Source organism: Arachis stenosperma, chromosome 4 (genome assembly GCF_014773155.1).
Source record: "Arachis stenosperma cultivar V10309 chromosome 4, arast.V10309.gnm1.PFL2, whole genome shotgun sequence".
NCBI lineage: Eukaryota > Viridiplantae > Streptophyta > Magnoliopsida > Fabales > Fabaceae > Arachis > Arachis stenosperma.
Genome location: NC_080380.1, coordinates 111,243,978 through 111,268,897, shown reverse-complemented (window position 1 = coordinate 111,268,897; position 24,920 = coordinate 111,243,978). Strand labels below are relative to the sequence as shown.

The 24,920-nt window shown below is 32.4% G+C and overlaps 1 protein-coding gene across 1 annotated transcript; it reads left to right on the top strand.

Moving 5' to 3' along the window:
• The first annotated feature begins 381 nt into the window (after nt 1–381).
• Nucleotides 382–5,727, top strand: LOC130973230 (probable anion transporter 3, chloroplastic). Its single transcript, XM_057897666.1, has 8 exons — nt 382–1,079; nt 1,731–1,957; nt 2,687–3,035; nt 3,143–3,187; nt 3,629–3,775; nt 4,252–4,389; nt 4,854–4,887; nt 4,995–5,727. Exons 1-8 carry the CDS (start codon nt 633–635, stop codon nt 5,162–5,164), a joined length of 1,557 nt encoding a protein of 518 aa, XP_057753649.1. The 5' UTR covers nt 382–632; the 3' UTR covers nt 5,165–5,727.
• The last annotated feature ends 19,193 nt before the right edge of the window (nt 5,728–24,920 follow it).

Here is a 24,920-nt window from a genome sequence, read left to right as displayed (position 1 = left end):
TTAAAATATTTTTTAATAAACAATAATATATATTATTTTTAAATTTATTTTAAAAATACATACTAAAAATAAAATTAGGCACCTTAACACATCGAACAAATGAAGATGAATATCCTCTCAAAAATGTGTCTGATATACACGAACGGTGCAACTCAATGAACTGATGAAGTGTTCGTGATTTATAAAACCCCTCCCGCACACGTGGTGCCACGTCAGGTGCGTACTTACTACCAAACTGGAAAGTCCCAAACTACCCTTCCACACTTGGCTTACAAAATTGCACCAACCCTCATAGAGTCATAATCATTAATCTCAACCTCTTTCATTTTTTCTCACCAACCCCCACACCATATTAAACCAAAACCAAAACAGTATTAACTGTTAACATAAATTTTTCTTTCTTTTCTTTCTTCACTTGCAATTCTTGGGGGGTTGTTGTGCAAATGCACTATACTCATTCCCCACCAACCTAACCCTTTTATTATACTTTGCAAATCATTACAACCGTGTTCCCTACAAACAATCTCTTTCTTCCATTATGATTTCACATATTTTTTCGAATTAAATGAGTTTGTAAAACTGTAACACACTTCTCTTTGAAACCATTTTCTATTTTCATTTTCCCTTCAAGAATGGCTGCTAACATAAATTTAGCTCCTTCATCTATGTCCGCCACAAGGAGGTTCCATTTTTCTTCATCTTCTTCTTGTTCCTTGGCACCCCATTTGAGTTTTAGAAGGACCAAGTTGGGATTTGAATCCAAAATCCCATCTTTAGTACTGAAAGGATGGAGAAGAACAGAGAATTTGGAGAGCAAGAAAAGGAAAGAACAAGAACATCAACAATGGAGGAGTACCAGTACCAATGTGAGGTGCACTGCAGAGGGAATAGATGGAGGCATGTTCATTGGAAAAAGAGCCAAAGAAGAAGGTGTTAGGATTCCAGAGAGGTTTAAGGTGGTGAGTTTGGTGGCATGTGTTATGTGTCTTTGTAATGCTGACAGGGTTGTTATGTCTGTGGCGGTTGTTCCTCTTGCTTCAAAATATGGATGGTCAAGTTCTTTTCTTGGCATTGTTCAGGTACATATTTTGTTGGAAAATAATTCCCCGAAATAATATTTTATGTTTATAACATATACACCAACTCAGATGAATCCAAAAAGAAAGAAATTTTGATGATGATGATTCATGAATCAGAGGACAAAAAGCAGGCACAAAAAGCCATCCTAGGACTGCAAAAAGAAAATATTTGTTTATTTGAAAAAGGAATCAAATCAAATCATATAATGTATCTTTATTATTAATTTATATTTCTTGGATACTGATGAAAATTTTTTAAACAAAAATTTATTTCATTTTATTTTGTAGGTACAATATAAATGATTACTTTTAAAGTCAAATCTGACTTCCTTTTTTTATTTATTTGGTTTGGTTCTGAATTCTGATCATGATTTAGTGAACATGAGGACGAAGCAGGCATACAGAGCTATCATATAAATGTAATCTTGGACTGCAAAAGAAAATACTTTTATATTTGAAAAGGAATCATATCATCTATATTTATTATTAATATATATACAGATCCTACTTCTTTAGGGAAAAAAAATTAAAATATTTTCTTGAACATAAGTAATTTCTTTTGAAGCAACCTAAGATGTTTTTGTTTTGGTTTTGGTTTTGGTGAATTACTCACTAACATGAAGATTGATGCCTTATGTATGCAATTACCAGTCATCATTCTTGTGGGGATACATATTCTCCTCTGTGGTTGGAGGAGCTTTGGTGGACAGATATGGAGGGAAAAGGGTGCTGGCATGGGGTGTTCTTTTGTGGTCTCTGGCAACTCTTCTTACCCCTTTGGCAGCCAACCACTCCACAACAAGCTTGTTGGCAATTCGCGCCTTCTTCGGCCTAGCTGAAGGAGTGGCGCTTCCATCCATGAGCACTCTCATGTCAAGGTGATTCCTCAAAACTTCTATTGAACATGTAGACATTGTAGCTATGCCTTTATTTAACACTAGGGAAATGAAGTGCTCAAGAGTTTTTCATGCCATTCTTGTTCTTGGACGATAAGGTATTACTTAACGAGTTTAACTTTGATGCACCTATGGTTTAAAACGTTTTACATAGTTGCCGGATTTTATCTGTTTTCGGGTGACCATTCACGCAATCAATGTAAAAGAGAGTTATTTTTGCTGACATGAGGTAATGGAATGTACTTGTAAAACTGTTTTACTTTATTATCTAATTTAGAATAAACCACAAATTCAGAATTTGAAAGATTGAAACACAAACAATTAGCTTATAAAAGAACTAAACAAGCTTGTGGTATATGAAAGATATACCCAGTTTAACACATTTCCCCCAAAATGTCATCTTGATTTTGTTTCCATTGGCATTGCTTATTTTCTTATGTGAGTTTGGGGTAATTTGTGAAATGAATTACATCTTTAAGATAGCATGAGCTTATTTAGCTCTTATTGTTTATTAGCATTTCAGTTTTTCAAGGATTAAAGTGGTGATTTACTTTGTAATCCATGTAATCTACCTAATCCAATAGGACAAGAGTTAGTTGTTCTCATGGTGAATATCGACGAAACATAGCTTCTCTTATTGTTGTTGGATATGCATGCAAAGCGAGTTCTCTGAAAAATCAATTCTGATCTTTATCTTCATATATATTTTAGTTGGTTCCCAAGTAATGAGAGGGCGAGTGCAGTTGGAATTTCAATGGCTGGATTTCATCTTGGCAATGTTATAGGCTTGTTGCTCACACCAATTATGTTGTCCACTATCGGAATCTCCGGTCCTTTTATCTTATTCTCCTCTCTTGGGTTGCTCTGGGTGACAACATGGGCGTATCGAGTCACAGATGATCCTCAAGAAAGTAATTTCATCAGCAGATCAGAGCTAAGATTGATACAAGCTGGAAAAGCAGCTTCTCCCAAGAAAAGCAGCCAGTTTCCTCCACTACGCCTTCTACTATCGAAATTACCATCATGGGCTATCATATTTGCCAATGCAACTAACAATTGGGTGAGTTCTACTTGCCTTTGGATGATATGAATCAAGATTCGCTTGCTATTATGAACTCGATTTCGAATAACAGTGATTATTGTTTTAAAACTTTGCTTAATTTGCAGGGCTACTTTGTTCTTCTCTCATGGATGCCAGTTTATTTCAAAAGCGTAAGTACTTTCTCAATTTGATCTTGACATAGTTATATTAATGAAACAGTTTTTTTATTCTGCTTCTTATGTTGTTTGAATAATCAAATGGAGATTACTTATGAATTAAGTAGCTATATATCCTTCTTGTTTACTCATCGCACTAAGTATGCCATGTTCTGAGCATGTCAAATTAATTTAATTCTGCCTAAAGTTGACATTATTTGTCTACAATAACAAAGTCAACCAGGTGCTTGGTTGCATTCTTGTTTAGTTAGTAACTTTGAATGCCACATGAGCACTGCAATTGAATATTTCTTTCTCACCCCCCCCCCCTTTTTTTTTCGTTTTGCTTAGTTCCCTTTTCGAGTGGATTGAACTTGAGCAGAAGTAATTTATATAGACAATATGAAGCAGGGAACTTTCAATAATGATTCTTTTTCTAATTTATAATTTCTGCAGGTATATAATGTGAATTTGAAGCAAGCAGCTTGGTTTAGTGCAGTTCCATGGGCAACAATGGCCATTTCAGGCTATCTTGCTGGTTCTATATCAGACTCCTTAATCAACAAAGGGTACCCCACGACATTTGTCAGGAAGGTCATGCAGGTAATTTACCTTTTTCATCAGCACCATCGTTGCCAAAGGATGTGTTTCTGACCATTTGAATTGCTATGCCTATTACCTAGCTGTGAAAACAAAAATTGAAAGGAAAATATATATGTTCACTTTGAAACAATAATGGTGCATTTGCGAGTCGGAATTCTGGAGGGAAGGGGAAAAGTCCAATAAGACACCTTTAAAGTGAGTTCGCCTCTATAATGTGGAAGTAAATATCAATCTACCCCAAAATCAATAAAGTACATTGTGAACGAACTTGAGTTAGTCGAGTGGTCAACTCATTCGTCTGCTTAAGCAAGTGTTGGGGGGTTCAAATCCATATTATTAACTGACAAGACTATTTCCTCATTCATGTTGATTTTTAGTACTAATATATATCTGAAGTATTATATTATCTAAGGGCATGAATATGCACCATTAGCGAGTTTGAACTTTGAACCATGAATACTTTTTGTAACTTACAGACCATTGGATTCATTGGGCCAGCAGTGACCTTACTGTGCCTATATTATGCCAATTCACCAACAACTGCTGCCACTCTCATGACTGCGGCTCTGAGCTTGAGTTCTTTCAGCCAGGCCGGCTTTATGCTAAATATACAAGTAAGTTCAACTCTCAAAATTTCAACATACCCTTTAAGAAAAGCACACTTATCATATTTGATGCAAACTTAGAAGAGAGATGTTATCTGTACGCAATGTTTGTGTTAACCCGATGTTGACATAGTCCTTATCCATCGTTCCATGCGGTGTAAGCTCCATTTGGTTTGGGTGTTAATCCCATATAATAGTGAACGAGAGTATATTGTCATGATGTGTCGTAAATGCTCTCTTCGTATAACATTAAGTGAAGATTCACGTACAGTTGTCTTCATGTGAAGTTGATAGTTATATTGGTTAGATAACAATTTAATCAAACTCGAAACTTGTTAAATCATTTAACAGTTCTCAACTATCGACTTCACATAAAAATAACTGCATGGAAGTTTTTGCCATAATGTTACCCAAATTACAAGTTACATTGGTTACACCAGAACCTCACAATTTTCACATTTGTATATGGTCAGGATATTGCTCCTCAGTATGCAGGAATACTACATGGTAATTGATTTATTTAATCAAATAATGTATTATATTTATAGGGAATACGTTTTTTTTTCATTTTATTTTAAGATTTTCTTTTTGCTTATAATAATTTATTACTACAGGAATATCAAATTCAGCTGGGACTTTAGCAGCTATCATAAGCACAATTGGAACCGGTTATTTTGTACAGTGGCTGGGTTCATTTCAGGCTTTCTTAACTTTAACAGCAGCTCTTTATTTTGTCACAACCATTTTTTGGAATCTTTTTGCTACAGGCGACCAAGTTTTGTGAGTTTATTATTCATTAGTAAATGTTTTCATATTTTTGAGAATCTGAATCTTAGAAGATTTCCAAGTTCAAATTCTCATGAACGTGACAGCATTTAATAACGGCACGTTTTGTGGGGAAATTTTCCACATCTTTGCATCCCGATAAAAGCCGAAGGAGAAAATCATTGGTTTCAAAATTGGGGGAGTGATCTACTAGGAGAAAGAAATGAATGAAGATCATTTTTTTATTTATATAGTTTATTATCTTAAAAATGAGATTCGTCATGTATTTAGTAGTTCTAAAATGAAACGAAATAAAGTGTACGTTTCTTTTTTATATTTTTTAAAATTTTTTAAATGAACCAAAAATTGTGAAGTGTGTGTGTGGATAATGTATATAGTTTCAGGTGGTTTAGAAAGTGATAGGATGAATATATTTTACATTCTTGTATAGATTACAAGAAAATATGCGATGAATAATCTATTTACTATTTTGATGCATAATGTTACGTGTCATACTGAAATACTTAAAACTAAAATTCAGTTCCCTGTTGCCATTGGGATTGCGTCAAGTGTATATTAAATTGATGTGCCAACTTAATTTTGTTACATCCACGACGATGGAGTTTAACCTAAGATTTATGATTGGACCATCCCTACTACTTTTTGGTTGTGGACAGTATTTTTAGTTTGATAGACTAAAGACTAATTCGTCGCAGATCTGAATTCTATTTAAAGTTCTATTGTTAGCCAATAAATTATTGTATGCATAAATTATTGTATGAATAATCTGATCACTCGATGATCACTTGAATAACTCAAATTGGTTACCATCACTACTATTTGATCATTATGTTACTTACCCTCAATCTTAAAATTGGAACATTTTTTAATATTCAAAATATTGCAAGTCTTTACCAATGCAAAATAATGTTATTTTATTCTTGAACAACTCAAAATTTCAAAGATGTAACTGCCATTTTGCCATTCTCTCCCACGCTCTCACCACCATCTCATTCTGCCATTTTATGTATTTCACTTCTCTAAATCCTACCTTTATTAAAAAAAAATTCGTTAAAGAAAAAAAAATCAAAATGGAATTTAAATAAATAAGAAGATTCGGAAGGACTTGAGCTAAATTTTCTTTTTTATATATATTTGGTAACTAATTTTTTATGTACACAAAATATTTTTTATTTTTTTATTATACTAGCGTTTATAAAAATTGCATTTAAAATTTATGCGTATTATAAATATTTGTTGGGCCACTTATTTTTATATAAAATAATTGACATAAAATCAATTATAACTCAATAATTAAAGAATTAGTAAGAAACATAACTTGAATTGCTTTGGTTCAATTCTCAAAAAAAATTATTTTAGAACCTAAGGATGTATGTGATTCAAGGATTAATTTTCATGCCTAGGAATATCGTTACTAGGAATATGATTCCTTGGAATAATATTACCAAGTATATAGTATTCCTATGTTTGGTTTGTAAAAATAAAATCTATGAAATATTAATAATATGCCTAGGAATGTTTTAGTTTTTGTTTGATTCATATTTAATATATTTGAGAATTGTAAATACTTTGTCCAAAATGTCCTTATAATTTTTAATTAGAATATTAATGATTAAATTTAATAAATATATATATAAAATAAAAATATAATAAAATAAAATATTTTTAATTAAACTTTTTAGACTCTAATTTTTAAATAAATATAAATACAATAAAATATTATTTTTATTTTATTTTTAAATTTACTAAAATACTCCTAATATCAAATATCTTTAATTAAAATTATTATTGATTCTATTTTTTTTAAATTTACTAAAATATCCCTAATAACAAATATCTTTAGTTAAATTATTTTTTACTCTAAATTTTTTTAAATTTACTAAAATATCTCTAATATCAAATATCTTTAATTAAAATTATTATTGATTCTAATTTTTTTTAAATTTACTAAAATATCCCTACTAAAATATCCCTAATAACAAATATATTTAGTAAAATTATTATTGACTCTAAATTTTTTTAAAGTTACTAAAGTACTCCTAATATCAAATATCTTTAATTAAAATTATTATTGGTTCTAATTTTTTTAAATTTACTAAAATTAATTAAATTATTATTGACTCTAAATTTTTTAAATTTACTAAAATACCCCTAATATTAAATATGTTTAATTAAAATTAACACAAAATACGAATCTAAATTTTCAAAAATTTCATAATTCATAATTCGTCTGATAATCCATAATTGAACTTATATAAAACAAATCTCAACGATTCTAACCACATGTGTATTAAAAAGCTTTACTATTATCCAAATTAAAGTTACAAAGAAGTCTCAAAAAGTTAAAATTTACTAACAGACACACAACTCTTGTACAAGAACGCAAACACATCAACAAAATGAAATCAATATTACAATAGACAACCTCATACATAGAAAAATGATCACAATTATCGTGTATGATGTCTTCTCCTCTATTGGTTCCACATTTCTTGTGCAAGTTGATCCCTCTATCTACCCCAAGCATCGCTCATCTCAATATGGTGGATCGTTCCCCCATCTACTCCAAGCATATTTTGATCTACTATCTCATCAATAGGATCCACAACCATCACTCTTCTAATGTGATTATGCAAAAGGCAACATGCAGTTATAATTCTTCCTTGAGTTTTAATAGGATAAAATGACCTTTCCCTTAAAATTCTCCATCTTGCTTTCAATACTCCAAATGCCCTTTCAATGACATTTCTAACTTGTGAGTGTTTTATATTAAAAAGTTCTTGGGCTGTACTAGGTTGATTATGTGGATTAAACTCACTCAAATGATATTTTTGTCCTCTATAATGTGCCAAAAATCCTTCATAATTCATGTATCCAGCATCACATAAGTAATAATGACCTAGTGTGACATACACAATTGAACAAAATTAATGAAAGATCAAATGGTTACTTTGATAACATATTAAAGTCTCAATAAAATACCTTGGAGAACACTAAACCCATTACGAAATAGTGCATCTCGCAATACCCTAGAATTCGCAGCTGAACCCTCCCAACCCACCAGTATGTAGATAAATTGCATATCGGGAGCAACCACTCCAAGCACATTGGTTGTTATGTCACCTTTTCTGTTTCAATATCTAGGCTTATTAGCCTCAAGAACATTGACTTTGATATGAGTACCATCTAAGACTCCTAGGCAATCCTAAAATCCAAAACAAAGATCAATTAACTCAATCCTAAAGAACACCAACCATATGAGATTTAATAACATTGGCAAAATAAATTATCTTAAACCATTTCCATCGTTCATCCATTCTATCCTAGCTAAATGGTTGAGGTTTCTTCAATAAGAGATTATGACATCTCAAAATAGCAAGCAATACATCATTAAACCGCCTACTAATTGTTTCTTCAGATCTCACAAATTGTCTCTTTATTACTCTAATTTTGACGTCATGTGCTATAATATGTAAAAATATGGCAACCATTTCTTCCACAACCATATTCCTAATACTTGGTTCTAACCTTCCAACCCTTTTAAGCATGTTACACAATGCATGAAAGGCACATCTATCCATTCTTGTATTTTCTATACATGCTAGATCACTAAAATAAATAATCCTATCAACACTAATATCTCTTATTACTTGCCTACTATAACTATCATTCCATTTTTTTTTTCAATTGCAATATAATCAAAACATAGCAAATCATCAACAACTTAACCATAAGGTCATTTATTGATTCGAAATATAAAATCATGCAGGCAATAACTTTCATCTTCTGTTTGGGATCTATTTTGTAAAAAAAAAAATATTAAAATATTTAGCTAGAAGACTTAACTATTTATTTATTCTATGTAAACTTTTTTTATCATTTAAAAAATAAAATTAATAGCCATACTTCAAACTTATTCGAAATATTTAAAAGGGAGCATATTTAGCATTCTCAAACTACAGATGAAATTAAATATCAAGGATAGTCATCAAATAATGTTCAAGCTAGCCAACTGGAATTAGCCTAAATGGGGTAGATGATTAGGATAGAGTTCTCCCTTCCCTTGTACCCTGGGTTCCAAACCCCCTTTCTTTGTACCCTAAAAAATAAAATAATAATGATTAATCTCCAAATCCCATTTGTCCTATCTTGTCATACTCATAATGATGTTGTTTGACAGGAAAAAAGTAGAAATTAAAACATTTCCTACCATATTAAGAATATTTAGTTAAAACTTACCTCCTTTGTTAAGTGATCTATAGCTAATAGTCCTTGTAATACAGGTCGACCCTTCTCAATTGATGGTGTATAAGCAGTCAAATGTGCCCTTGGACAAAAGCAGCTGGACCTAAAAATATAAACCTTAGATCAAATACTAAAACAAGCTTATAAAAAGGGCCTCTTAGGACTATAACTAATCCATGAACCAATCAATATTCATATTCCATCTTTAATATAGAAAGCATGTCAAAAGTGTTCAGTGTACCACAGGCCTCAACAAGATACGCTATCATAACATGCTTTAGGCAACTTCTTCAACTTTTTTTAAATTTTATATTGTAAGTTTTGCTATTCAAACATCAAATACACAGCAAGTATGTGGCAGACATTTGCAACTTGAAGGATAAAAAAACTTTTTTGGGGTAAAATAACATTTTTTTCCCAGATAAAAGAAGAGTATCGTTAAGACGTAGAGAAGAATCAAATAAGATGACATGATGATAAGAGATCCTCCCTGCAAAAAAAAAAAAGAAAAAGAAAAAGAAAACACTGTTGATGAAGTGTAACTGTTCATCGGGAGAACAGAACCACCTAAACTTAACCCTCCTAAAAAGGGAGTTTGAACGCTAGATTACCAATCACTCTAATAGTTGCATACTTCTTTTGTTTTTGAATCTGTTAGACTGAGCTAAACGTGAAGTATACTCTTACTGATAATCAAGTCCTGAGAACCTGATACCCAGAACATTAGTTGGTAACTTTGAAATTGTTCAAGTCTATCCTTTAGTTAGTAAATCCCAACTTGATTAAACTATATCACAGAATTCATTCAATGGATTAGAAACTTAAACATTTCATTATCTTTATAAAATATTCCACTTTTAGCTCCGTAATAAGTTATATGGACACTCGCTAGCAAAACTTTTTACATAACTTGGAGGAAGTAGTTATATATATATGCGAGTAAGTTCTTGAACACTAACTCATAATAAAACCACTTTTATTGTGAATATGTGTAAGTTTGAGGTCATGGAATGGTGTCTATCTAAAACTTTCAAATTCTGGCCAACTCATGTAATGTATATGATCTCTGCTATGTTAGGAGGATCTAGTTCTGGCTGCCAAAAAGCTTGCAGAGTGCCAGAAAATAATAGCTTTCCTAGAGAAACAGTTAAAATCCCTAGCTACACTGGAAGATTTCTTTATTGACACTGCTAGCATTCCAGCAAGTCCATCGCTTGTTGCCCAAAAAATCATAGTAACTTTATACTAAAAGAATGATCACTTAAGTGAAATATACATTGTCATTGTAAGTGAAATTCTATATCATCATTTAATTTTGATGAAAGGTAACATCCAATAAATTGAATGCTGCAGACATGCTTTATACAAATTAGAGAACTTCAATTCTAATCCAAAACAACTTGAAGTTTGATTGTAGGATATCAACAAAAGAGAATCAAAAGCATCATAGTTAAATAGAACACAAGTAAAAGGATGCAAAAGCATAATAGTTAAATTGAGTTGATTAAATTCAAGTTCAGCTAACAAAATTGTAATGAAACAAAATTATCTTTTTTTAGCTCTCAGTGACATAGTGCATGTTTGGGCGCCATTATTTTGTTAAAAAACGATCTTTTTCAATGAAAAAAGATCTTTTTTATTTTTTAATGTGTTTGACAAATTTCTAGTAATAAAAGTAAAAGCACTAGTAAAATAAAAAAAGATATTTTTTGAGAAGCTGTAGTTTACCTCTTTTTTTAAAAGATTTTTTTCTTTAAAAAAAGATATTTTTCATGTAATAAATAAACAAAAAGTACTTTTATATTATTATACCCAAACATAATTGATAGATAAAAAGACCTTTTTACATGAGATATCCAAAGATAAAATTACTTTTACTTCTCTATAAGATCTTTTAAAAAAAGATAACTCAAAAAAAGATCTTTTCTTAAAAGCTCACCCAAACAAGCCCATAATTGCAAATATCTGGCAGAGTAAAAGAATTGCAAGCAATTTTGGTTCTTGAAAAATAATGAAAAACAGCAAACACATGACTAGGTTATGTGCTCCAAAACTCAATCACCAATTCACCATCTAACCTTCATTTTCTCCCCTTAAATTTCAAACACCACAAACTCAAAAGCACTCACTGTGGAAAACAACTTTTCAACTTGTGACCTTATGCAAACTTAACAACGATGTTAACTATCTCAGATCAGTGTCATCATCAAATCATCAGAAATTTGGTGTCAAAAATATCGTAATCATCAACTTACATACCTTATTCGGAGGGTAGCTCCTGTTTCCAACATCAATAGCAACCAATTTGCTCTTATTTAGTATCCCCTGCAACCAACAGAAGAAAGTGAGAGAGGGCAAGAGAGAGAGAGGGAGATCAAAAGAGAGAGAGAGATCGAAATTGAAAGAGAGACAGAGGGAGAGAGAGAACCGTATGCGAAGAACTGGAGAAACGGTGGCAAAGCTTCCTCATCGACGGCGAACTCGACGCCAAGCAAAAAAGTGACAGAGGAGAGAGACCAAACGCGAGCACGTGATGCGGAAGATCCGGCTAGAGGCGCGGCAGCGATGACGGCAAGCATTCAGTAGCGGTGAACCGATGTGAGCTGCGATGATGGAACACGAACGCAAACGAACGATTAAAGTGAATTTTCTTCTAGAATAAGGCGAGGGGTAGTCGTGCAAACTCAAATCGGTGGCGAGACGGTGCTGACGCCGGTGGAGCCTCCATGAATTTGGGGAAAAAGCTCGGCTAGGTTTTAGTTTCGATGGAAGAGGGGCTCTGCTAAGGTTTGGATTTCTGATTAAATGAGGAGTAAAAATCTGAAAAGAAGGGTTGGAGTGAAATTAACAAGGGTATTTTGGTCTTTTCACTTTATTATACACATTCCATTCCCATTGAAATTAAAGATAACCAGGGAGGAGATGGGAATGAAATAGGTTAGATTTTGATTCCAGGAAATAAAACATACCCATGAATAATTTTTTAAATCTTGAACCAAATATGGGAATAAGATATTCTCATCTCAAAATTTCTGGGAATATACTTGTATTCCCTCCAACCACACACACCCTAAGAATCTAAGACAAAAAAGAATGTGAGCCTGGCAACTATAGGAGATATTGCTTTCATGGAGACTCAAATTTGCAAGGCAGTGTGGTTCCATGTTCGTAGTTAGAAAAAAGTGATACGAAATCTCACAGAATTGAGAAGATCACGTGTTGTTTAGGGTTAAACAATTATGTACAGAATCCAGCTACACAAACAATTAAATATAAATATATTCAAGTTTTCATATGATATAATATTATTAGCTGTTCTGAGAAAATATCTGAAACTAATGTAGTTTGGACCTAGACGTGAGGTCCAAACTCATTTGGATGAAGCTTCGATTTGTTGACTAGTGGGGTGAAGTTGTCCGATGTCTTTGAGTGGATGGTGATGGGGGGAACCCACAAATGCTTAAGTTAGTAAAAGTTTAAGGTAGGTTTAAATGGATTGGAATTGAGAAATACCTGAATTAGAAAATGGATTCTCTCAATTTTTTTAACAATTGAGAGAGTAAAGTGTGATCTTCCATCATTAATTTTATAAGTGGGACAAAAAATAAATATGAAAGAGAAAGCAATAAAGGGTTAGAGATCACACTTTACACTCTCAATTTTTATTAACAATTGAGTGGATCCATTCCCAATTCGATAAGATATTTATAAAGGTAGGTAATGACTTGACCATCACTCATGTATCTTTCCACCCCTATGATGGTGGGTAGTTTCTTTCTTAATATCTAGGAAGTTATCTCACGTTGTGGTGGTGATTGAGTTATGGATAATCTTTAATATGATGTTTGACATGGTATTACTTGTCATGTAAGTTAGGTCGGGCGTGGGTTGTGAAACCGACGTCCTGAGCAGATCAGGCAATTTGACCCACGTGTCTAACCAACATGATCTTGGTGGATCTGTTGGACTTCTTGGACTTCATGTGTAATTGGATTTGTTTATTTGGATCTAGCTCTTATTTCTGGGTCAGGATATGAACACTAGCCTATATTGAAGATGGACTATGTTGGTTGTTGCCCGACTTAGATAATTACTATCTTCAATATTTAAAAAAAAATAAGTTGAAGATTTGTTTAAGATTTATTTTAAAGTTTTAATGTAAGATATAATTTTTTATTAATGTTTTATAAACACATTTTACAAAAAGAACTGATGAAAATATTAGTTTTTGTCAGATTACAATAAGTGAGTCTCAAACTTGAGACCTCTACATGAAAAAGGAGGATATATACTATTGAGATACAGTTCGTTGGCACCAATAGAAGTAATTTGATCATAGATCATTTTGCTATAGGATCCAATGAAAAGATTATGTGAACATTAATTTTCTAGTAAGAGTGTAAGAATTTTGTAAATTGACACCATTTGTTAATGGTCCATTGATACAATATACAACATAGGCAAAGAAAGTTAGGTAGAGTTTGGTATAGGATATTGAGACTAAAATTGGGAGATTAAAATTCAGTGAATTTTGAGGATGGAAACTGAAACTTTAATAATATTACTTTTTTAAAATGTTCTCATTCAAAATTTTACATTTTAAGTTTATCCTCTCACACTCTCCCATCCACAGCCAACACTACTCTTTACAGCCTCTACCTCTCACCTCCTTATCCCATTCCACCTCTCACCCTCTACTACCACACCTCTATTATCACCCCTCCTTGCAATCCACTATTACCAACAACAATTATAACAAGAACAACAACAATATCATAAACATATTTTAAAAACAGAATAAAGAGAGAAGAAAAGAGAAAAAAAAGAGAAAGAAGAGGAAAGAAGAAGGAGGAGGAGGAGACAGCAATGGCAAAAAGAAGGGCCGCCATCGCCAAACAAAGAATGGATGGGATGACGAAGGAGGCGACACTAGAGCCTGAGTTAGAGATGCATCTAGGGGAATATGTGACGGTACGGATTGGAGTGGACCGTAGGTGCTAGGGACAACATCGAAAGTAGCAATTGCTACTTCCGACAACTTCTATCTATTATATATGATATTTTAAATAAATTATATATTATAAATATTTGAATAAAAATTTATATTATAAAATAATATTTCAACAAAATAATTAGTTAATAAATTTGAATATAACAATTTAATTATTTTTCAAGTAATAAAAAATATAATTTAATTATTTTATATTTTTATGTTGTAGTTTAGAATATTATTTTAATATTTTAAAAATTGTATTACATGATAATTAATCTCTAAATAAAAAAGATTTATGTTTTTATATTTTTTATTTAAAGATAAAAGATTATGTTTGTCATTTAAATATTATATATTAAAAGATATTTATTTATTTATGTACTAGTAATGTCTAGTGTATTCTATATTTATTACATTCTATTAATGCTCTTCTTTTATAGTAGTTTTTTTATTTACATTTAATAAAATCCAATGATTTATAAAAATGTGGCACATTCAATATGTACGAAATTGTTGTGCTTATTTTAGACATACCCCTTATTCCTCAGAGTAGCCAACAAATTTTTTAAACATGTCTCATGTCTCTACAACATTTTTTATCTATGACTGCAAATTTTTTTGTCACGGTAAAAAAGTATGACCATAGGTCCTCTATAATTACTATTTTTGGGCGTGACCTAAAAAAAATTTTGGTCACGGCTTTTTTAAAATCCATGGTCTAAAAGTACCTATGGTCACCATTTTTTAAAAAAGGTTGACCAAAGAGTACCTATGGTCACGGTTTTAGAAGATGTTTTAAAGGGATCTATGGTCACAATTTTAAAGAGTGATCTAAAAGGATCTCTGGTCACGAATTTTTAAAAAATGATGATCTAAAAGGGCCTATGTTAATAATTTTGAAGAGTAACCTAAAAGGATTTATGGTCACAATTTTGGAGGGTGACCAAAGGAGATCTATGGTCACAGTTTTGAAGAGTGGCCTAAAAGAGTATATGGTCACGATTTTTCAAAAAAGGGTGACCTAAAAGGGATCTATGATCACGGTTTTAGAGGATGACCAAAAGGGATCTATGGTCACGATTTTGAAGAGTGACTTAAAAGGGTCTATAGTCACAGTTTTACAAAAGAGTGACCTAAAAGAGTTTATGGTCATGGTTTTTGGGGTGGCCTAAAGGTATCTATGGTCACAGTTTTAAAAAGTGACTTAAAATGGTCTCTGGTCACGATTTTGGTGGGTGGCCTAAAGGTTCCTATGGTTACAGTTTCGAAAAGTGACCTAAAAAGGTCTATGGTTACAGTTTTACAAAAGGGTGACCTAAAAGGGATCTACAGTCACGATTTTGGAGGATGGCCTAAAAGGATTTATAGTCACAGTTTTGAACAGTAATCTAAAAGGGTCTATGATCACGGTTTTATAAAACGGTAACCTAAAATGAGTCTATAGTCACGATTTTGGAGGGTGACTCACGATTTTGAAGAGTGACTTAAAAGGATCTATAGTCACAGTTTTACAAAAGAGTGACCTAAAAAGGTCTATGGTCACGATTTTGGGGGTGACATAAAGGAATTTATAGTCACAGTTTTAAAGAGTGACCTAAAATTAAAAGAGTCTATGGTTACGATTTTAATGAATTAGGACTGTTATATCATTTTTTATAATTGGTCATTATACATAATTAGAATTAAAATTTAAGTAATTCTAAAATAATTTTAAAAAAATTTAATTTAAATAATTAAAATTTTAAATTTAATTTTGTGAATAAAATAAATTAATTAAATAATTTTATATTTTAAATTAAAATAATTATTTAAATTAATTAATAAATGAATAAATAAATATCTTAATTATTGTTAAAATAATTTTAATATATTATAATTATCTTAAATTACTATTTTATCTATTTTTTATAATTTCAAATAAAAAAACTCCATCCTAAAACGATATTGTTTGACGTTAAAAAAAAAATTAGTTACTCCTTTCTCACTTTCTGAACCTACTCCTAACTCTTTCACTATCACCTCACCTTCCAAAATGGTAGCCACCCCAACTCTTTCTCTGTGTGACCTCGGTTCACTGCCACCGCACTCTCGCCTCCGTCACCGCACTTCTCGTCGGATCCACCGTATCGTGTACTCACAAGTCGCGTCTCACCTCTCTCCTCCATCTGTGCTGTGTGCTCGAAGCCCTCAATCCATGCCCACCTTACTCTCTCCCAATCTCAAATTCTCTCATCTCCGGTATCTCACTGTCCCCGTTCTCGCACTCAAAGTCGTTGTCGCTCCATCTTGTCACCGTCTTGCACTCAATTACATGCCTTCTCTATGCTTGTCATCACTAGCGGTAAAAGCAGAACGTTTTAGCACTACAAAAAAATATAATTATTTTTTAACAAAATATCCATTTATTTCAAAAATTTCAATTGTCTTTTAATAAAAAATTTGTCACAAAATTCAAATTGTTTGTAACAAATTATTTGTTTGTTACAAAATTCAAGGACTGTTTTGTAATTAAATTAGGTTTTGATCATTTGAGTTTAAATTAATTAAGATTCTTATATATATTTTATGATTTTAGATATTTCATATATTTAAAATTTAAAAATTTTAGTAATTAAAAACTAATTAGAATTTTATATAATTTAATTTAAATATTGAGATTTTAGGTCCCATTTTATAAATAAAAAATTTAAGTAGAATACTTTTAATTTTAAATTAAAGAAATTATTCAAAACTTAAAACTAATTAGTAAGTTGACAAATAAATATTATATTTTTAAAATAATTTAAATAAATTATGTTTGATTTTAATTACTACTATACCTTTTAATTTTATTAAAATTCTTACACTATCCTAACCCTAACCCTAATCATAATTTTTCAAATTTAACTCTAACTCTAACCCTAATTTCAAATATTCCCACCCACTAACCCTCACACACTCAACAAAGAAAAAAAAAATGAAATACAGAAAAGATGGAGCAAGGGGACGAGGGATCGATGGGAGAAAAAGAAGATAATAAGAGGAGGATGGCGACGGCGGAGGGAGGACCGCAATTCGCCGTCGCTGTCATAGAGAAGAGAGCCAGAAGGGGGGGGGGAGAGAGAGAGTGATGCGCAAGAGAGAGAAGAAGTGTAGGATTACAAGTGTTCATAACATGCAACGGAAGTAATAAAGTAATCCTATTGATCTATTTTGTACTTAAAACTTTATTGAAATAAGATGGGTTAGATGCCAATACCTGAGTACCCTAGTGAATGAAAACTTTCTCCTTCAATAGTACGAATGTACTATGTGTATCCACACCGAGACTGATCCTTGTTGTCAACTCCTTGAGCAATGGATTTAACTGAGAAATTTCTTGCAACTCCTTACACCAGCAATTCTTCTCTAAGAATTGAAATATTTGTGTATGTGGAGGTAAAAGAAAAACTTGTGTTTTTCTTTTCTTTTATCATATACACATATATATAGTATGAGATTGGTGACTGATTTGTGAATCAAATTACAACTTACTTTGAAACATAATCAGTTAGGATCTTATCCATATTTAAAACTCATCGTAGAAAAATAATTAATTATTTAATATTCTCAATTATTATATTATTATATTCATGGTGCTAGCAAAGAATGTAATAATATTCCATTTGAATTAATATAATTATTTATTTGATCTAATCAAAATAATAATTAAATGATTATTTACCAAGAATTAGAACACTCGTTAGTGTGTGACCCCATAGGTTAAATACTAAGTGGGTAGTAAATTAGTCATACTAAATTTACTAATCAAGGTTGGCATCTAGCAACGCTCCTTGATGACCCGATAGTATGAAGTAGTAATAATATTTTTATTAAGAACCCAAGATGAACAAAAAATACAACTCCTTCTATCTTTTCAGCTCTTGGCTAACTTTTAGAGTACGATTTTATTGTCAAACTCTAACTTGTTACCATTATTATAATGAATTGTGAATGACTTAAGAAACTCATTTCTTAATTCATTCAAACCCCTTAGTCAAGGCATTGTTTATTTCATTCATTATAATCGTAAAGCTCAAACTCATTACCATAGTTGATGGATTCCATTTTGACTAATCATCAATTCTATAAGTATTTAAATCATACCCAATGTCCGTTCAACTAACACCGTAGAGTGTTAGGTGTCTGGAATTAAAGTATAACAAATACATTGTCAATTATTATGATAGTCGCAGGTCAAAGAAAAATTCTAATATTATGTTCATCATAAGAATATCCTATTGAAAAATATATGGTAACTATAACCATTAGGAATTCTTAGAGTGAGTCAGTTCAATGATTATATCTCTATATATACCATTTATATACATAATTTAATAAATGAGATCTATTATATATTAATCTATCCGAATCACTAATGTCCCATTTTTAGTGATTCTACGATTAAGAACAATTTAAATTAAAAATACTCAAAAAACGTATATCTCATTATTACGATCCCTATCATAATTATTTGTTTCTAATTTTAATTAAGGACACTACCATAAATTATAAAAGTTTATTCTTATAAAAAGGAATAATAATAATAATAATAATTCATGATAGTATTTTGTTGGATATATACACTTATCTCTAACAATTTTCCACTTGCACTAGAGCCAATGACAGATTGGATCTAGGGCATATATATATTTCCAACAAAATCTCCCACTTGCACTAGAGCCAATCAGTCATATATTTCAATCCCAATTCCCACATGTGCTTATCAAACTCTTTTGATCCAAGCGCCTTAGTGAATGGGTCTGCTACATTATCCTTCCCAACAACCTTTTGAATTTCAACGTCTCCACGTTCAACGATCTCTTTTATCAAATGATACCTTCTCAAGATATGCTTAGATTTTTTATGTGATCTTGGCTCTTTTGCTTGTGCAATGGCTCCATTATTGTCGCACAGTAATGGAAGTGGTTCGTTAATTGAAGGCACCACACCAAGCTCGTTTATGAACTTCTTCATCCACACAGCTTCTTTAGCAGCCTCACTTGCTGCTATGTACTCAGCTTCAGTCGTTGAATCAGCTACAGTAGCTTGTTTGGAACTTTTCCAACTCACTGCACCACCGTTTAAGGTGAAAACATAACCTGAAGTAAATTTGCTATCATCTTTGTCTGAGGTAAAACTTGCGTCAGTGAACCCTTTTGGTATAAGTTCAGAATCTCCATAGATGAGGAATTGGTCTTTGGTTCTTCTTAAATATTTAAGAATGGATTTAACCACCTTCCAATGTTCCTTACTGGGATTTTCCTGATATCAACTAGCTACTCCTAGCGCATATGCGAGATTAGGACGTGTACATGTCATGGTATACATGATAGCTCCCACTGCACTAGCAAATGGTATTCTACTCATGCGTACTCTCTCTTCAGAAATTTTAGGACAATCCTTTCTGCTGAGAGTAATTCCAGTACCTATTGGTATATAGCTCTTTTTGGAATTTTCCATGTTATACCTTTTCAATATGGTATCAATGTACATAGACTGTGAAAGTCTGAGTAACTTTTTAGATTTATCTCTATTGATCTTTATTTCTAGAATATAGGCTGCTTCTCCCAAATTTTTCATGGAGAATAGTTGAGATAGCCAAGTTTTGGTATTTTGCAATGTTGGTACGTCATTTCCTATTAGTAATATGTCATCAATATAGAGTACTAAGAAAATGACTGTACTCCCACTAAACTTTTTGTATATGCATGGAACCTCTTCACACCGGATAAAATCGAACTTTTTGATTGTCTTATTAAAGCAAATGTTCCAACTTCTAGAAGCTTGCTTTAGCCCATAAATGGCGCGTTGCAGCTTACAAACTTTACTATGATAAGACTGAAGTGTGAAACCTTCAGGTTGTATCATGTACACTTCCTCTTTGAGTTCTTCATTAAGAAAAGCTGTTTTCACATCTATTTGCCATTTTTCATAATCATAGTATGCTGCTATAGCAAGTAGAATTCGAATAGATTTGAGCATTGCCACATGAGAAAATGTTTCTTCATAATCTATTCTCTCATTTTGACGGTATCCCTTGGCAACTAGACGGGCTTTATAGGTCTCTACCTTACCATTTTCTCCAATCTTTTTCTTGTAAACCCATTTGCAACCAATAGGTTTTATGTCTTTTGAGGGTTCAACCAAAGTCCAAACATTATTGATCCTCATAGACTCTATTTCGGATTCCATGGTACTCTGCCATTTTAGACTTTCGGAACTTTGCATTGCCTCTTCATAAGTCTTAGGATCATTATCATCATAATCAATCCCATTTTCCATATCATCTTGCACCATTAGGTTTAGCCTTAGTGGTGGATGATATTCTCTTGTGGACCATCGAAGAGGTAGTTCTTGTACCAAATTTGGAGGTTGCTGAACCGGTTCCAAAGGTAGTTCAAGGATTGGTTCATTAATCTCTCTTTGAACTACTATCGGTTCGTTATCCTAGACTCTTGAAGATGATAAATTTGGTGTTAGTTTGAGTACATCTAAAGTTGGTTTCTCAACTTGAATTTCATATTCTTAAGCTTGTACTATTTCATTGGTTTCTTGAACTTCATCAAATTCTATTTCTTCACCTTGTCTTCCTTCAGAAAAAAATTCTTTTTCTAAAAAGGTTCCACCTCTTGCCACAAACACTTTGTGGTCAGAAGGGTGATAGAAATAATAATCCATTGTTTCTTTAGGGTAACCAATGAATCTACATTTATCGGACCTAGCATAAAGTTTATTACTTTGCAATTTCTTAACATATGCTGGACATCCCCAAACTTTAATGTGTTTGAGATTTAGTTTTCGTCCTTTCCATATCTCATATGGTGTTGAAGAAACTACTTCAGTGGTGATGACATGTCATCATGTCATATTTTTCTATGCTTTTTCATACAAGAAATTGATGATTAGTGCCTAAATATTGAATGCTTTTGTGCCTAAATGGCATATTTTTTTGATCTTTTAATTTTATAAAATTTGTAGGAAATAATAGAAGAAGAAGCAATAAAAGCACCAAAAAGAAGAATCATACTCCCATGGTGGCAAGAGAGTTGGAAACAAACTCAAACAGGCTTCTGAGTTAAGCAAAGAGGATTTGCAACCCTGACCTCTTCACATTCTAACATAAATAACTTGAGCTAAAAAACTCCAAATGAGGTGATTTTAGTGGCATTGGAAAGTAGACATCCAAAACGTTCCAAGCATATATGGCACTGTATGGTGGACACTAAATCTGAGGGAGAAAACTTGCCTCGAAAATGCATAGATGAACATGGTATCAACCTGCAGTAAGGCCAGCTGACCTCTTTACCTTCCAAGGAGAATAAATTGATATGTAGAGCTTGAAATGATGCGCTTTAAATTGCATTGGAAAGTAGACATCCAAAGCTTTCCAATGATATATAATAGTATGGGGTGAACTGATGAGCGGATAATTTATACGCTTTTTGGCATTGTTTTTATATAGTTTTTAGTAAGTTTGAGCTACTTTTAGGGATGTTTTCATTAGTTTTTATGTTAAATTCACATTTCTGGACTTTACTATGAGTTTGTGTGTTTTTCTGTGATTTCAGGTAAATTCTGACTGAAATTGAGGGATTTGAGCAAAACTCTGAAAAAGGCTGACAAAAGGACTGCTGATGCTGTTGGATTCTGACCTCCCTGCACTCGAAATGGATTTTCTGGAGCTACAGAACTCTAAATGGCGCGCTCTCAACGGCGTTGGAAAGTAGACATCCAGGGCTTTCCAGCAATATATAATAGTCCATACTTTATTCGAAGAATGACGACGCAAACTGGCGTTGAACGCCAAGTACACGCTCCTTTCTGGAGTTAAACGCCAGAAAAACGTCATAATCCGGAGTTGAACGCCCAAAGCACATCATAACTCGAAATTCAACTCCAAGAGGAGCCTCTGCTCGTGGATAGATCAAGCTCAGCCCAAGCACACACCAAGTGGGCCCCGGAAGTGGATTTATGCATCAATTACTTACTCATGTAAACCCTAGGAGCTAGTTTATTATAAATAGGATGATTTACTAATGTATCAATCATCTTTTGATCTCAGTTTTGCTTTATTCTTCATCTTAGGAGATCATTGATCACGTTTAGGGGGCTGGCCATTCGGCCATGCCTGAACCTCTTGCTTATGTATTTTCAACGGTGGAGTTTCTGCACACCATAGATTAAGGGTGTGGAGCTCTGCTGTACCTCAAAGATTAATGAAGTTCTATTTTCTTTTATTCAATTCTCTATCTTATTCTTATTCCAAGATATTCATTCGTACTCAAGAACATGATGAATGTGATGAGCTAATAACTCTCATCATCATTCTCACTTATGAACGCGCGTGATTGACAACCACTTCCGTTCTGCGTGTAACAAGGCTTGAATGTGTATCTCTTAGATTCCCCAACAGAATCTTCGTGGTATAAGCTAGATAGATGGCGGCATTCATCTGGATCCGGAAAGTCCAACCTTGTCTGTGGTGTTCCGAGTAGGATCCTGGGAATCCGGAAAGTCTCACCTTGTCTGTGGTATTCCGAGTAGGATTCCGTTCATGAATGACTGTGACGTGCTTCAAACTTTAACCTGCTGGGCGTTAGTGACAAACGCAAAAGAGGGATTCTATTCCAGTAGGAGCGGGAACCAACCGGTGATTGGCCGTACTGTGACAGAGTGCGTGCATAGCTTTCACTGCGAGGATGGGATGTAGCTATCAACCATGGGTGATGCCTCCAGACTGGTTAGCTGTGCGAGTGACAGCCGTGCAGGTTATTTCCCCGAGAGGAATGAAAGTAGCCACAGCTGATAGTGAACCCCTATACAAAGCTTGCCATGGAGAGGAGTAAGAAGGATTGGGTAGAAGGAATAGGAGAGCAGGCGTCCTAGAGCTCTACAGCATCTCCATTCCGCTTATCTGAAATTCCCACCAATGAATCTACATAAGTATCTCTATCCCTTTTATTATTCCTTTTTATTAGAACAATCCAATTATCACTATTACAAATGTTCAATCCGCCTAACTGAGATTTGCAAGGTGACCATAGCTTGCTTCATACCAACAATCTCTGTGGATTCGACCCTTACTCACGTAAGGTTATTACTTGGACGACCCAGTACACTTGCTGGTTAGTTGAACGGAGTTGTGAAGAAAATAAACAGTGCCCTAAGAGTAAACATCCTTTATAAACAAATAACAAGTGATCACAATTTCGTCCACCAAGTTTTTGGCGCCGTTGCCGGGGATTGTTCGAGTATGGACAACTGACGGTTCATCTTGTTGCTCAGATTAGGTAATTTTCTTTTCAAAAATCTTTTTCAAAATTTTTCTTTTTATTTTTCGTTTTTCTTCACATTATTTTCGAAAATATTAATAAAAAAAAAAATCCAAAAAAAATTAGAAAATCATAAAATCCAAAAATATTTTGTGTTCTTGTTTGAGTCTTGAGTCAATTTTTAAGTTTGGTGTCAATTGCATGCTTTTAAAATTTTTCTTGCATTTTTTTCGAAAATCCATGCATTCATAGTGTTCTTCATGATCTTCAAGTTGTTCTTGACAAGTCCTCTTGTTTGATCTTGATGATTTCTTGTTTTGTGTTGTTTGTTGTTTTTCATGTGCATTTTTGCATTCATATTTTCCATGCATTAAAGATTTCTAAGTTTGGTGTCTTGCATGTTTTCTTTGCATCAAAAATTTTTCAAAATTATGTTCTTGATGTTCATCATGATCTTCAAAGTGTTCTTGGTGTTCATCTTGACATTCATAGCATTCTTGCATGCATTCATTATTTTGATCTAAAAATTTCATGCATAAAAGTATTTTTGTTGTTTTTCTCTTTCATAATTTAAAAATTCAAAAAAATCAAAAATCTTTTCCTTATTTCCCTCCAAGATTTCGAAATTTTGGGTTGACTTGGTCAAAAATTTTCAAAATTAGTTGTTTCTTACAAGTCAAGTCAAAATTTCAATTTTAAAAATCTTATCTTTTCAAAATCTTTTTCAAAAATCATATCTTTTTCATTTTTTTTTAAATTTCGAAAATTTCAAAAATTATTTTTCAAAATATTTTCAAAATCTTTTTCTTATCTTTATATGTAATTTTCGAAAATTAGCTAACAATTAATGTGATTGGTTCAAAAATTTGAAGTTTGTTACTTTCTTGTTAAGAAAGGTTCAATCTTTAAGTTCTAGAATCTTATCTTGTAGTTTCTTGTTAGTTAAGTAATTTTAAAAATTAAATATTTTTCAAAAATATCTTTTTCTTAAAACTTTTATCTTATCTCTTTATCTTATTCTTTTTAAAATTTTATCTTTTTCAAAATTTGATTTTAAAATATCTTATCTAACTTACTATCTTCTTATCTTTTTCAATTTTGATTTCAAATCTTTTTCAATCAACTAACTAACTTGTTGTTTGTTTCTTATCTTTTTCAAAACCACCTAACTACTTTTTCCTCTTCTATTTTCGAAAATATCTCTCTCTTTTTCAAAAAGTTCT

Bases quoted from the DNA above. Each gene is read 5' to 3' on its own strand.
- LOC130973230 (XM_057897666.1), top strand. From the start codon at position 633: ATGGCTGCTAACATAAATTTAGCTCCTTCATCTATGTCCGCCACAAGG. The intron at 1,080-1,730 runs GTACATATTTTG...TGCAATTACCAG, and splicing joins CTTTTCTTGGCATTGTTCAG to TCATCATTCTTGTGGGGATA. The intron at 3,776-4,251 runs GTAATTTACCTT...TGTAACTTACAG, and splicing joins TTGTCAGGAAGGTCATGCAG to ACCATTGGATTCATTGGGCC.